The sequence below is a fragment of the Chanodichthys erythropterus genome, chromosome 19 (assembly GCF_024489055.1).
Source record: "Chanodichthys erythropterus isolate Z2021 chromosome 19, ASM2448905v1, whole genome shotgun sequence".
Classification (NCBI taxonomy): domain Eukaryota; kingdom Metazoa; phylum Chordata; class Actinopteri; order Cypriniformes; family Xenocyprididae; genus Chanodichthys; species Chanodichthys erythropterus.
This window is the reverse complement of record NC_090239.1, coordinates 15,727,131-15,739,751: the sequence shown is the minus strand read 5'-3', so window position 1 is coordinate 15,739,751 and position 12,621 is coordinate 15,727,131. Positions and strand designations below refer to the sequence as shown.

Genomic DNA, 12,621 nt, shown 5'->3' with positions numbered 1-12,621 from the left:
TTTGAAAATACCTCAGAAAATGATGATTTATTGCTATTTTCCAAACATATGTGTGCTCAAATAACACATTTACAGCAATACAGTATTTGTAGGGACTCATTTCTTAATATTGTTTAGGCCAGTTCACTCACTGTCACTTCCCTATCCTCTCAGTCTCATTTGTCTGTATCCCTCATGATCAAACCAGTTAAATTATGGTGATTTAGGCTAAACATGAAATAAACTGCTTTTATTCACTGCTGTAATAATAGCACAGCTGTTCGCTGCATAATGTTTTAACAGTGTATTCATAATGACAGAAATGTACACTCTTTGATGAAACATGGACTTGATTATATTTGCTAGCAGTTGGTATTCTTATTTTTCCCCAAAGTCATATTTTTCGTTTCTGCACTTTCTAGATGATCCCTAACACCTGATAGCAGTCCAATCAGCTGGAAGCGGGCAGGCTGGTCAAGGATGCGCTGCTGTATCACTTTTGACAGCTACTGCAGGAGTCACGTGACCAAACAATTACCTCATACCTTGTGAGCGAGTGTGTGCGTCTCTCTGCTCGGTGTATATGGATTTGTGTGGGCGCGCACGTGGGCGCGCACCAATAAAACGGTGTGGTGCAGACGCGCCCATTCGCTTTGACATCAGTGTCTGTGCAGATTCTCATATCATAATATATATATTTTTTTAGACAGCTTACATATATTATTATTGTGTGCTTTGGGAAAAAATAAGAGAAAAAATAGGCTACCAGAAAAAATAAAATAAAATTTCTAGCTTATTTAGCAACTAATTACTGAGATTTTTACGATTGCTTCCATTGCGTAAAACTATTTGTTGCACATCATTCAAAAGGAGTTTAGTAATTCATGTCACGATAATTGTGTAGTTCATACTTAATGCCTCATAATTTAAAGACATTTTCATAAAATGAAAATGATAAAATGATAAAAATCCTATTACTAGCTGTAAATATCCAGATGCAATGATGCTGTAATAACTGAATGGGTTTTTATACCGTCAATACAATGTGGTGGAAGCCTGCTGCTTCTTACTGGTCTAATAAGAAGCTTTTAAGGTTTAATGATGATTATATTTCAACTGATTGGGTCACTGTGTCATTCCTTTAAAGGTAAACTGAGTCTTTTTTTCAGCATTAAAAGTTTTGCACATTTAAAAAGAAAGTATAAAAAAACTTTAAAATTATAAATATTTACATGATTCTGACCAGTGATTACAGAGCTTAGGGTCACCTAACACTCCAGTCCTAAATTTCTCCAGGCTTACTGTCTGTTTTTTTTCTCCTTAGAATAGCTAAGAAATTATCTAGAATTGCAGATATGTGCAGAGGAAAAAGCTCAAAATTATTTAACTGCCTTTTTTATAAGAAGGTTTTGGAGATCCTCCACTAGATCTCATGCACAATGATCTTTTAAACTGTACTGACTGCAATAAGAGCAATAAAAATTGTATTATATCTCCCTCTTGTGGATAATTCAAGTACTTCAGTGCGGGTGATAGGTTCTCATAGGGGTTTTCGGGAGTCCATAGAAAAATTGACAGAAACAGTGTGAACAATGTAAAAAGAAATACATAATAAGATTAAAAATAAAAATTAGATTAAAACATGTAAATATAGGAAATAAAAACAAAATGATTATAATAAATAAAATATAGCTGCAAGCAGCAATGACGGGCCCGAGCCCTGGCACCACCACCACCCCGGTAGCTTCAGGGCAACTGTGCATGATGGGCAATATGCATTAAAAGTGTAAATGTAAAAAGACTTTGTAAAAGTAATTTGAATACACCACAATTACTGCAGGCAGCTGGTGCCACTATGACCATGAACCACAACAGCCACATCCATGAGATCATTTAAATTTAGAAAAACTGCATGTGAAATGATGTCATAGGTCAGCTTCAAGTAAATGTAAATGTATCATTTTGCATCTCAAAATGTTGTACTTCTAGAAGTAATTATGTTAAGGTTATTTTTTTTTTTTTAACCTAATAAACAAACTAATTATATACAACTATATTGTCAAGGGACTATAAATGAACTGGTTATATGCATTTATTTTGTTATTCAAACTGATATTAAAAGATAAGGCCTAAGATATGTATTTTACTGTAATGTAGGCAACTGCGGACAGCAATGAAAGGGTTAAACTCCAAACTAGCAAGAATGTACCTTACATTTTTATTAACATAAATTTAAACTAATTATATAAAACTATGTTTTAAGTGCACTATTAATGAACTGGTTCTATGCCATTATTTTTTTCATTCAAACAGAGCAAAACACTAAGAGATTTCTTATCCTGTAGTGTAGGCAGAATTGAAATGAAAGGGTTAAACTCTAAACCATCAAGCATGTAATATAGATTCACACAAATGCAGAGGGATCTAAGTATGATCTAAGATCAGTTGTAAATGTTTTACCAGGCAGTTAAGCCAAAAACTTTTTACATTTTGTCAGAAAATAACTCAGGATCCTGTAGTTTATTTAGAAACAGAGAAATATTTAAGCAAAATGGTCAGAATCGTGGGTAGAAGATGGTGAATGGCAGGCCTTGGAAATGAGGAGAATGCAATGGGCTATAGAATAACACAAGACGTGTCACTCGTATTGTTTTGAATGGGACAAAGTGTAACGCGCAATATGGTGGAATAAGTCCTGCCTTCTAAAAAAGAGCCAATCGTCGACTGGTAAAGTAATTGCACCACTTCAGAGGCAGTTAGAATCACCAGTTTCTATAGAAACAGTCAGACGCGCGCCTCCGAAGAGACGCGCATTTAGGTCTGCGCATGCGCATTAGCTTGATCCAGCCTGAAAAATACAGTTTTGTTGTCATGATTCGAGCGTTTAGAAACTAAATTTATGAGCCGGTTGTTGTTAGATTTCATTGGTGATTTTAAATATGAAATTTAATCGTAAGGTTGGCGAACAGTTTTGGAGAATTTGATGTTTCCCCATTCAAAGAGATTGCATGATGCCCAGGATGCCCGAGTGGCATTTCAAAGATGGCCGCCGAGTGAAATTACTTGTCTTAAAGGGACTTTGGTGTCGTCTGCTGACAGATCCAATGAGAAACAAACAGCAAAGGAAACTGGAACAAAACAAGACAGGAAAAACAGCAGGCATGAGCACAAATGATCTGAAAAAGGCAAGAGTAAACACACCACATAAAGGCAACTGATGAGCTTCAGGTGTGCTGAGTAAGACAAGCAAAATGAACACACAGACCTGCAAACCATGACACATTTTAAACAAAAACAAAACTTAAATCTAAACTGTGACAGAAAGTTGTTTTTGATAATGTCTAAATATATATCCAAATGCAATCCCTGATAAAAGAATTATGTCTGAACAATTTTTATCAGTCTCAACATTATGTTTTCAGCAAAAATAATTTTCTCAACCTTACTAAAAAAATACCTATGCTGTCATCTAGTGGTTACACTAAATATTCAATTTGTTAATTAAATATTAAATATTTTAACTTACACATACTGCTTTAATTGAAAAAGTAAAATAAAATGTTTATTTCTAATATTTGTATTATTTTATATAGAAATAAATGGTGTATAATATATTGTTTAGAAGATAATGAGACCCTTCCTGTTACCATTTTTGTCATTATTTTAATTCCTCACCATGGCAACACCGTTTGAGATATCTAATATCCCTTCACAATTTAGCATCCTCAATGTGTTGACTTCATGCTGACTGAGTTTGCTTGCATTCGGATGAATTCCCTTAGGAGAAGTATATAAAATTCCAATGCACTTTTCAAACAACTCATAATAGCCAACTTCCTGTTGGGCTGGCGTATACTGTATGAAGTTTGGTTACTGTAGGTGAAAAGGGGTGCTCTATAAAATATAACCATATAAAAGGGTGCACCACAGAGCCCCCCCCCCCCCATGACAACTTATGCCCGGCCCTGATGGCCGATGATTCCAATGTGTGTGCAAAGTTTCACGAGTTTTTGAGCATGTTAAGGGCTCCAAAAGTGCCTGAAAGTCTGGAGAAAAATGTACCTAGGAAAACAATAGGGTCCTTCACCTTAGGCGTTACTAATAATGACAAAAACATACCAAAAATATGCTCAGGTCCTAATAATGACAATTTCCCACATAATGGCTGTAACAAGGCTGTTTTAACCCTTCGTTTGGGAAGTACACCCAGGGTCTTCGGGAGTCTCCACAGACCCCAGGCAACAAAATGCAATTTTGTAACAAAATACTTGTTTTTTTGTTTTTTTTAAACAAATGTAATTTATTCTATTTATTAATGTTTTTACTCCATGTTTGTGCAGTTTTTGGAGGATTTATCATATTTTTTAAATTTATATAAATAAATAAATAAATAAAAAACAGCTTTTTATGTAAAATTCACTTTATAAAAGACCCACATTTCTAAATTTTATTCATGGGGATAACATGGATAATTTGACATGGTTTAGTTTAAGATCTTTGCCCATCTTGGAAATTGTGACTCAATGTATCTTTCCTTCGTTCAGAACGAGTGAAGGAGACACACTGAATGAAAATGACACAGCAGAAATGCAGCCGTTACCCCGGTAACCCCATAAACAAAGCAGTTGCTAATCTGTTTCTGAACAATATTTGAATGTTTTAAACAGCCATTCAGATTTTTATATTTGCAATGGTGTTCATCTCAGCACTAAATACTTAGAAACATAATAGGCTATTTATTTCAAATTTAAACATTTTAACATTTTAATCTGGACTACAGCATGCCCTAGATACTGATAGAAAATGATTATTTATGTGTGACCTTGTGTGACCTCTTCATACAGGCCTTAAACTTGTTTGGGGTCACACTATACAAGAAAACTCCTGCTGTCAAAAATTGTGTGTGCTTTGTACAATCAAAATGGTGATTGCATGTTCAAATGAATAATTATCCCATGCTTTATAGGTCACTGACCAATAAAATAATTTATTAGATGAATTTTAATATCTTTGTGACTGTGAAAATGTTTCATGCAAAAAGAATTGATAAAAACAAACTCCATGATAATTATGTAGCCAACACAAACCGATATTCAAGCTCTGCAACTATGATGTCACAAAGACATTCTAGAACTCTGCTGAGCATTGGGTCGCCACAAAGACACAAACCTGAGATTACTTTGATCAGAGTTTTGAGGTGAGAAGACGAAATACATTTAAAGACCAACATCAGAGAGAACATGGAGTACACTAACATTAGTGAAACAGCGTTTCATTTGTTTGATGAGGCACGTTTCCAGGGCGAACACACTGACGTGATCATCAGGGCAGATGGCGCAGAATTTCGAGCGCACAAGATCATCTTGTCTGCCTTAGGCCCTTACTTTAGGTGAGGAGAAGCATTTGAACTGCAATTGTGTGCAAATTACCAAGAAATAATTATAATTACATACATAATTTCCACTGCCAGCATCATATTGTTGAAATTGCCTAAGCAGTCCAAATATATAAATGCATGGAAATGAATTTTGTTCACAGGGCTCTTTTCTCCAACAACTGGAGCAGCACAGAAAAACAATATTATGAAATTCCAGGATTGTCCCAAGACTCCCTGTCTCAGATCATTCAGTTTGCTTACACAGGAGCTGCACACATTACAGAAGAATATGTGACAGAGGTCTTGGTGGCGGCTGATCAGTTTTTGATACGGGGTCTTGTTGATGCTTGCTGCCATTTCCTGGAGGAAAATTTATGCCCAGAGAACTGCATTGGGATCTGCAGGTTTACAGAAGACTTTTTTTCCTGCTCAAAGCTCCACCATAAAGCAATGCACTACATCCTGCAGAACTTTGAGGAGGTTATGCTCGAACCTGAGGAGTTCCTGGAGCTCTCGCTGGAACAACTCGAAGAAATCATCGGAAAGGATGAGCTGAACGTTAAACAGGAGAAGGTGGTTTTTGAAGCAGTCCTCCAATGGATTATTTATGCACCTGAAAACAGGAAGCAAACCATTGACGTGCTTCTGCCAAAGGTAAATCAGAGAGTTTTGTCTTGTTTACATTACAAATTTCAAATAACTCTTAATCAAGATACATTTTCTGCTATAATTTTTAGTTAAAATTGTAGCAATTTTGTTTTGTCGTTTTGTCATTTATATTAATTTGGTATCACCTTGGTATGGGGAACACATACTCTCTATTAACTACAACTTTTGCCTCAATAAACTCTTAATTTACTGCTTATTAATAGTTAGTAAGGTAGTTGTTGTAGTGTTTAAGTTTAGGTATGGGGTAGGATTTAAGGATGTAGAATATGGTCAAGCAGAATAAGGCATTAATATGTGCTTTATAAGTACTAATAAACAGCTAATATGCAAGCTAATAAGCAACTAGTTAAAAGTGTGAATTGTTCCCCATGCTAAAGTGTTAGTATGGTTTAAATGTGTCTATAATTTGTAATCTAATTTTATTTCAGTTTCAGTTTTAGTTATTTTAGTATACATCCAACTAAATGAAAATGAGAAATGGTGTCTTGACAATTAGTTTAAGTTTTTTTAATCATTTATTTCAGTTAAAGTTTATTTTAATTTTATTTTAGGGTTTTAGTTTTAGTTTAACTACAATAATCCTGGCATGGGTATTCAAGTATTCTTGAATCAAAGGGCAAACAAGTTTATTTTTCTGTCTTTCTGACAGATATTTTTCTTGTTTTAAGCATAAACTGTATTAAAGGATTAGTTCACTTTAAAATGAAAATTACCCTAAAGGTGATGATACACGGGGCATTTTTTTGAGCAATGTTGCCGGGCAATTTTGCTTGGGCACTTTCCCACTGAGAATGAGCAACAAATATATATCTGGATACGTTAGATCGGTCGTGGGCAATTTTTTGAGATCCTCCAATCAGAATGTTAGCAGCCGATCACGTGGCCGGTTCGGAGATTTCAGAAAAAAATCAAACAAGATGGCGGCCCCTCAGCGGCAGTGAAGTGGAGAAAAGGAGTGTGAACTTTTATCTTTTTACGAATTTACCTCATATATTGCTTAAAATACCAACAACTGTCCAAAGTAATGCGTGTAAGCTGTAATTAAGCCATTGAATGATTTCAGTTAAATACTAAAAAGACGTGATTTTTCAACGTTTGTTGTAGCGTAGGCTGCAGGGCGTTTGACATTTGAATAGCTTTTGATGCGATCGACGCGGGTTCGAATCCGCCTTTTGCCGAACTCGCTCTTCTCCCTTTTCCTGTCACAAATCAGATCGGAAAGGCATTTATTTTTAATAAAAATGAAGAAAATATTTGAAAAGTTAAAATAAAGTGCCTAACAAGTGTTTATAATAAAGTATTTATTGAGTTGGCATTAGATTTGCTCCTCTCTGCTTAGTTGCTGCCAACTGTCTGTTGCCATAATTAGTTGTCCTGTGTCTCATCAGGTTGCCCGTTGACGGCAACATTGCCCAGCAACATTGCTCAAAAAGTTGCCCCGTGTATCATCACCTTAAGATTTACTCACGCTCAAGCCATCCTAGGTGTATATGACTTTCTTTCTTTCTAATTGGAGTTATATTAATAAATATCCTGATGCATCAAATCTTAATGGCAGTGAATGGGACCAATGACTATGAAGCTCAAGAAAGTGCATCCATCCATGATAAATATACTCCACATGGCTTAATAAAGGCTTTCTGAAGCGAATTGATGCGTTTGTGTAAGAAAAATATCCATATTTAACAAGTTATGAAGTAAAATATCTAGTTTCCGCCAGACCGCCTTCTGTATTATGAAAGTTTAATGCCTCTTGCAGTTCAAAACGCCTCACGCTACGTCCTACGCCTTCCGGATTCAATTTACGAAAAAGTAAGTTGAATACGGAAGGTGGTCTGGCGGAAGCTAGATATTTTACTTTATAACTTATAGCTTGGACGCGTCAGGATATTTATTAACATAACTCCGATTGTGTTCATCAGAAAGAAGAAAGTCATTTACACCTAGGATGACTTGAGGGTGAGTAAATCTTGGAATAATTTTCATTTTAAACTGAACTAATCCTTACATTTTACAGAACACAAGACTTAACATCTTAAGAAATTTTGGAAAATAATTTTTCATTTTTGAACTTTGAACTGCTTAGCAACAGCCTTGCAGCAGTCTAGCAGCTCTGAAAGTCTAAACTCTCCCTTCATTGTGCTTCAGGTTCGACTGGGGTTGATGCCATCAGACTACTTCATCAATAATGTGAAGAACAATCCACTGGTGATGGAGAATGAAGCCTGCAAGCCTGTTATCATCAGTGCAATGAAGTCTATGTTTGACCTCAGCATGGATGAATCCACCAACCAAGAGCTCATACATCAACTGACACGCCCACGTCTGCCCTCAGCAATCCTATTGGCCATCGGAGGATGGAGCGGCGGCAATCCCACCAATGAGATTGAGGCATATGATGTGAAGGCAGACCACTGGGTCAATATAACTCAAGACGATGAGCGTCCCAGAGCCTATCATGGTACAGCGGTCCTGGAGGAGTTTGTTTATTGTGTTGGTGGTTATGATGGTGTGGAGTATTTCAACAGCGTGAGGAAATGTAATCTCATCACTCACACATTTCATGAGGTGAGTAATGTTGTAGGTCAAGGTGTAACTTTAATTCAGCTTCCTTTACAAAAAAAGTACCATTGTACAGTCATGGTGTCAGATTTTACTTTGATATTGTCATGGACCATATTACTGAATAATGGTTCTCCATATACTATTAAAAAAATTGTGTTAATACCATTGTAATTTTTTGCAACTGATAGGACAGAACCAATGTGATGGTCTATTGATGTGTGTTTGGACACCGATGTAAAGTATCTGATGTGTTGCAGGTGGCCCCCATGCATGAACGCCGATGCTATGTTAGTGTGGCTGTTCTGGACGGGCTCATATATGCAATCGGTGGTTTTGATAGACATCAGCGGCTTAAAACAGCAGAGCGTTATAATCCAAACACCAATCAGTGGACACTGATAGCACCCATGAATGAACGGAGGAGTGACACCAGCGCCACCTCACTGCAGGGCAGGGTAAGAACACTCACCCATGACTCCACACTCTTCTGCTGGAGGCTCTTCATTCCCGTAAAGCAGAAGGAGCATGATAATAGGAATATTATATAAAATATACTGAGTGTTTTTCTGAAAAATCTGTGATAATTGTGCACAAACATCATGTATGTTATGTTTGTGTGTGTTTGTCAGGTTTATATCTGTGGTGGTTTTACTGGGATCGAGTGTCTCTCTTCCGCTGAGAGTTATAACCCGGAAACAAATCAGTGGACTCTCATCTCTCCCATGAGAAGCCGCCGCAGTGGTGTCGGTGTGATCGCTTATGGAGATCTAGTGTATGCTGTGAGTATTAAACATGCATATCAGTGTTATGTATCATTGACATACTATTATAGTTTTTATATTTTAATATATATTTAATGTTTTTGATTAGTTTTATTTTATATTTTTAATTATATTTTAAATAATATTTGTATTAATGTAATTTTATGTTTTTGTAATTTATGTCATAGTTTTATATATTCTAATCTGTGAAAGTTTATATATATATATATATTTAAAATGTTTGTAATTTTGTTGTTTTTGTCATTTTTATTAGTTATATTGATTTTACTGATAAAAAATATGTTTAAAATAAATATATTTTTTAAAATTTTAATAATTTATTAATTAAGTTAATTAGTTAAAGTTTATTTTATTTTCAGTTAACTGCACTGTAAAAAAAAGAATTGTTGGTTTAACTTAAAAAAGTAAGTTACCTGGTTGGATTAAAATTTTGAGTTTATTGAAAATAAAAATTTGATTTAATACAACGAAGGCAATTGTACGGAAGAGGATTAGGGCCAAGCAATAATAAAAGGCAAGGCAAGGCAATTTTATTTGTATAGCACATTTCATACACAATGGTAATTCAAAGTGCTTTACATAAAAAAGAATAATAAAAATAGAACATAAGGAATAGAAATAACAGTAAAAACAGAGAATTTTGCTATCTGGATGGAAGAGCTAGGAAGTCTCAGGGAGTTTTTTGTTGTTGTCGTCCATCAGAGTTGGATCTAAATGGATCTATTCATCAGAGCAGATCAGAATGGATCTTCCTCATCCAACAGGACTGCTACCTGTTAGGGCACTTCAAACTGATAAACATATTTCAATCTCCCCTTTTGCCAAGACACCTCAAACTGCACCACAGTTTATTTTAAAAAATAAAACCATCTCGAGATTAATGTTGTTACATTTCGAGAAAAAAATCGTTAAATTACGAGAATAAAGTTGTTAGATTATGAGAACAAATTCATTAAATTATGAGAAAAAAGTCATTAAATTTCGAAAAAAAAAGTAGAGATAAAATGTTGAAAATAAAGTCATTCAATTACGAGAAAAAAGTCATTAAATTATGAGAACAAATTTATAATTTAACGAATTTGTTCTTGTAATTTAACGACTTTTTTCTCGTAATTTAACGAGTTTTTCTCTCGTAATTTAACGAGTTTATTTTAAACATTTTATCTCTACTTTTTTCTCGAAATTTAACGAGTTTTTTCTCAAAATTGAACAACTTTAATCTCGAGATGGTTTTATTTTTTTTATTATTGCTTGGCCCTAATCCTCTTCCGTACAATTGGGTTAATGAACAGAAACTCAGAATATTATGTTATCTGAACAACATTAATTATCTAAGTTGATTTGACAAAGGAAAAAATGTTATGACAACAAATCATGAAAATTATTTTTTACAGTGTGAATGTTTTTTTATGGATTTAGTTTATAATAACCCTGACACAAATAGAAATATGGAACAATCACAGTTTAAAGGTTGCAAATGTGTAAATAGCATGCATGGATGTGCATACAAATGCACAGAATACATCATAAAAATGTATATTATTTATTTAAATTTATTTAAAGGTCGGTGGTTATGATGGTGCCAGTCGTTTGCGGAGTGTGGAGGCCTACAACCCGCTGACTGACACCTGGCATGACGTTGCAGCAATGTACAACCCACGCAGCAACTTTGGCATTGAGGTGAGGTGTGGACAATTAAAATCTGCATCTGGTGAAATGACAATAATGATTTTATGATAATGAATATGGTGGAAAAAAATCTGATCCCATATTAACTGCACCATAAAATTGTAGCAATCTTCAAAGATCAACGTGTTTGACTAAGAAAACATCTACCTAATTCCAACAGTCAAAAAATTCAACCCTGTTTAATTGAAGTGTTGCATCTTACTAAGATTTATTCATGTAAAGTTAAACATGATTTATTTTTCTTTTACCTTCCTCAAAATCCAGGTAGTTAATGGTCAGTTGTTTGCTGTCGGAGGCTTTAATGGAATTGGCACCACCTGTGATGTAGAGTCCTACGATGAGAAGACAGATGAATGGTAACTTCCACAAACACTAAATCTCACAGATCATTTCAGACTGCATTAGATATCTATAAGTCTATAAGTATTATGTAGGCTATATTTCATTGCATTCACTGCATCTGTTTTCTGCACAGGTTTGATGCAAATGAAATGACCATTTACCGCAGTGCTCTGAGTTGTTGTGTAGTATCAGGATTGCCTAACATGTCAGAGTATGCTGCCCTACGAGACGCCGTACAGACACAAGACGAGTCTGACAGTGAATGAGCTCCTTCTAGCAGATCTGACAGTCTAGGAGTGTCATGTTTCCTGAATAAATGCATTCAAAAAAAGAGTCTGTATTCTAAATGTTAAACTTCCTCTCAGGTGTAGTGTTGTTCATTAAAAAGACTGTAGGTTCAAATCTCGCAAGGGATCTCTGGAGCTCAACAAACCAACATCTAATATTGAGAATTCTGTTTACTGAGTAAACTATTTATTGCTTTATCAAACTTTTACTGTCATTACTGGTCTTTCAGGGTGGCTTGGTCTGTTTTATGATTATAGATTGTGTATGATTGCTAAACTCTGTGAGAAGAATTGATTATGTGGCATTTTAGGCATAATCTACACATGGAAATATAACTTTTGTGTTGCATTAAAAAGTTGAGCCTACAATCATTTTTGCAGTGTCATTATTGACAATACACACAAGCACAAAAACATATATACATTCTCATTCTGAACAATTACTAGCCTATTTAGCTATAAAATAATTCTAAGCAAATAGCCTACCTAATATTAGCAACATATTCAACAAGACATGAATACAGATATCTAAGCACCAAATCCATCACAATTAGCCTATCACACCTGAACCATGATTTTTGTTCCACATACAGTGTTTTCTTATGTTCTCTTATCTGAATATATCAAACAAAGTCTACTCTTTGGGGTACACTCTAAAAACTTCAGGGGACCTCTAGTCATTACTTAAATATATATATTGTTGTGAAATAAAAAATCAAGTTCTGAAATGCTGTTAGACTTTTTACTTGTAATTGTTATTTTATTGAGCTTGGATGACACAGAAATTATGCCTATTGATTCGATATACTATGTCATAGTTTAACATTTTCAGTTAATCAAAAATGTAAGTTCTGTTAATGTAAAATACAATCTGATGACGTGTAAACGTGTTTCATTGTTTTGAGTTGTATGAACACTTCTTTTAATTTAG

General features: G+C 34.8%; 1 protein-coding gene across 8 annotated transcripts in view; it reads left to right on the top strand.

The window, feature by feature from the left end:
• LOC137008204 (kelch-like protein 10) overlaps window positions 1-12,100 on the top strand; it is a 29,517-nt gene extending 17,417 nt beyond the window's left edge. For 6 of the 8 annotated variants that reach the window (XM_067370093.1, XM_067370096.1, XM_067370097.1 and 3 more), the window contains 8 exons: window positions 402-527; window positions 5,518-6,010; window positions 8,174-8,593; window positions 8,848-9,045; window positions 9,220-9,369; window positions 10,936-11,052; window positions 11,326-11,417; window positions 11,537-12,100. In XM_067370093.1, the coding sequence (XP_067226194.1) occupies window positions 460-527; window positions 5,518-6,010; window positions 8,174-8,593; window positions 8,848-9,045; window positions 9,220-9,369; window positions 10,936-11,052; window positions 11,326-11,417; window positions 11,537-11,669 (1,671 nt within the window). In that variant the 5' untranslated portion in view covers window positions 402-459 and the 3' untranslated portion in view covers window positions 11,670-12,100. Of the gene's footprint in view, window positions 1-401; window positions 528-4,006; window positions 5,369-5,517; window positions 6,011-8,173; window positions 8,594-8,847; window positions 9,046-9,219; window positions 9,370-10,935; window positions 11,058-11,325; window positions 11,418-11,536 lie in introns of those variants that run through there. The other 2 variants (XR_010892768.1, XM_067370092.1) reach the window with 2 other exon arrangements.
• Window positions 12,101-12,621: the final 521 nt, after the last annotated feature.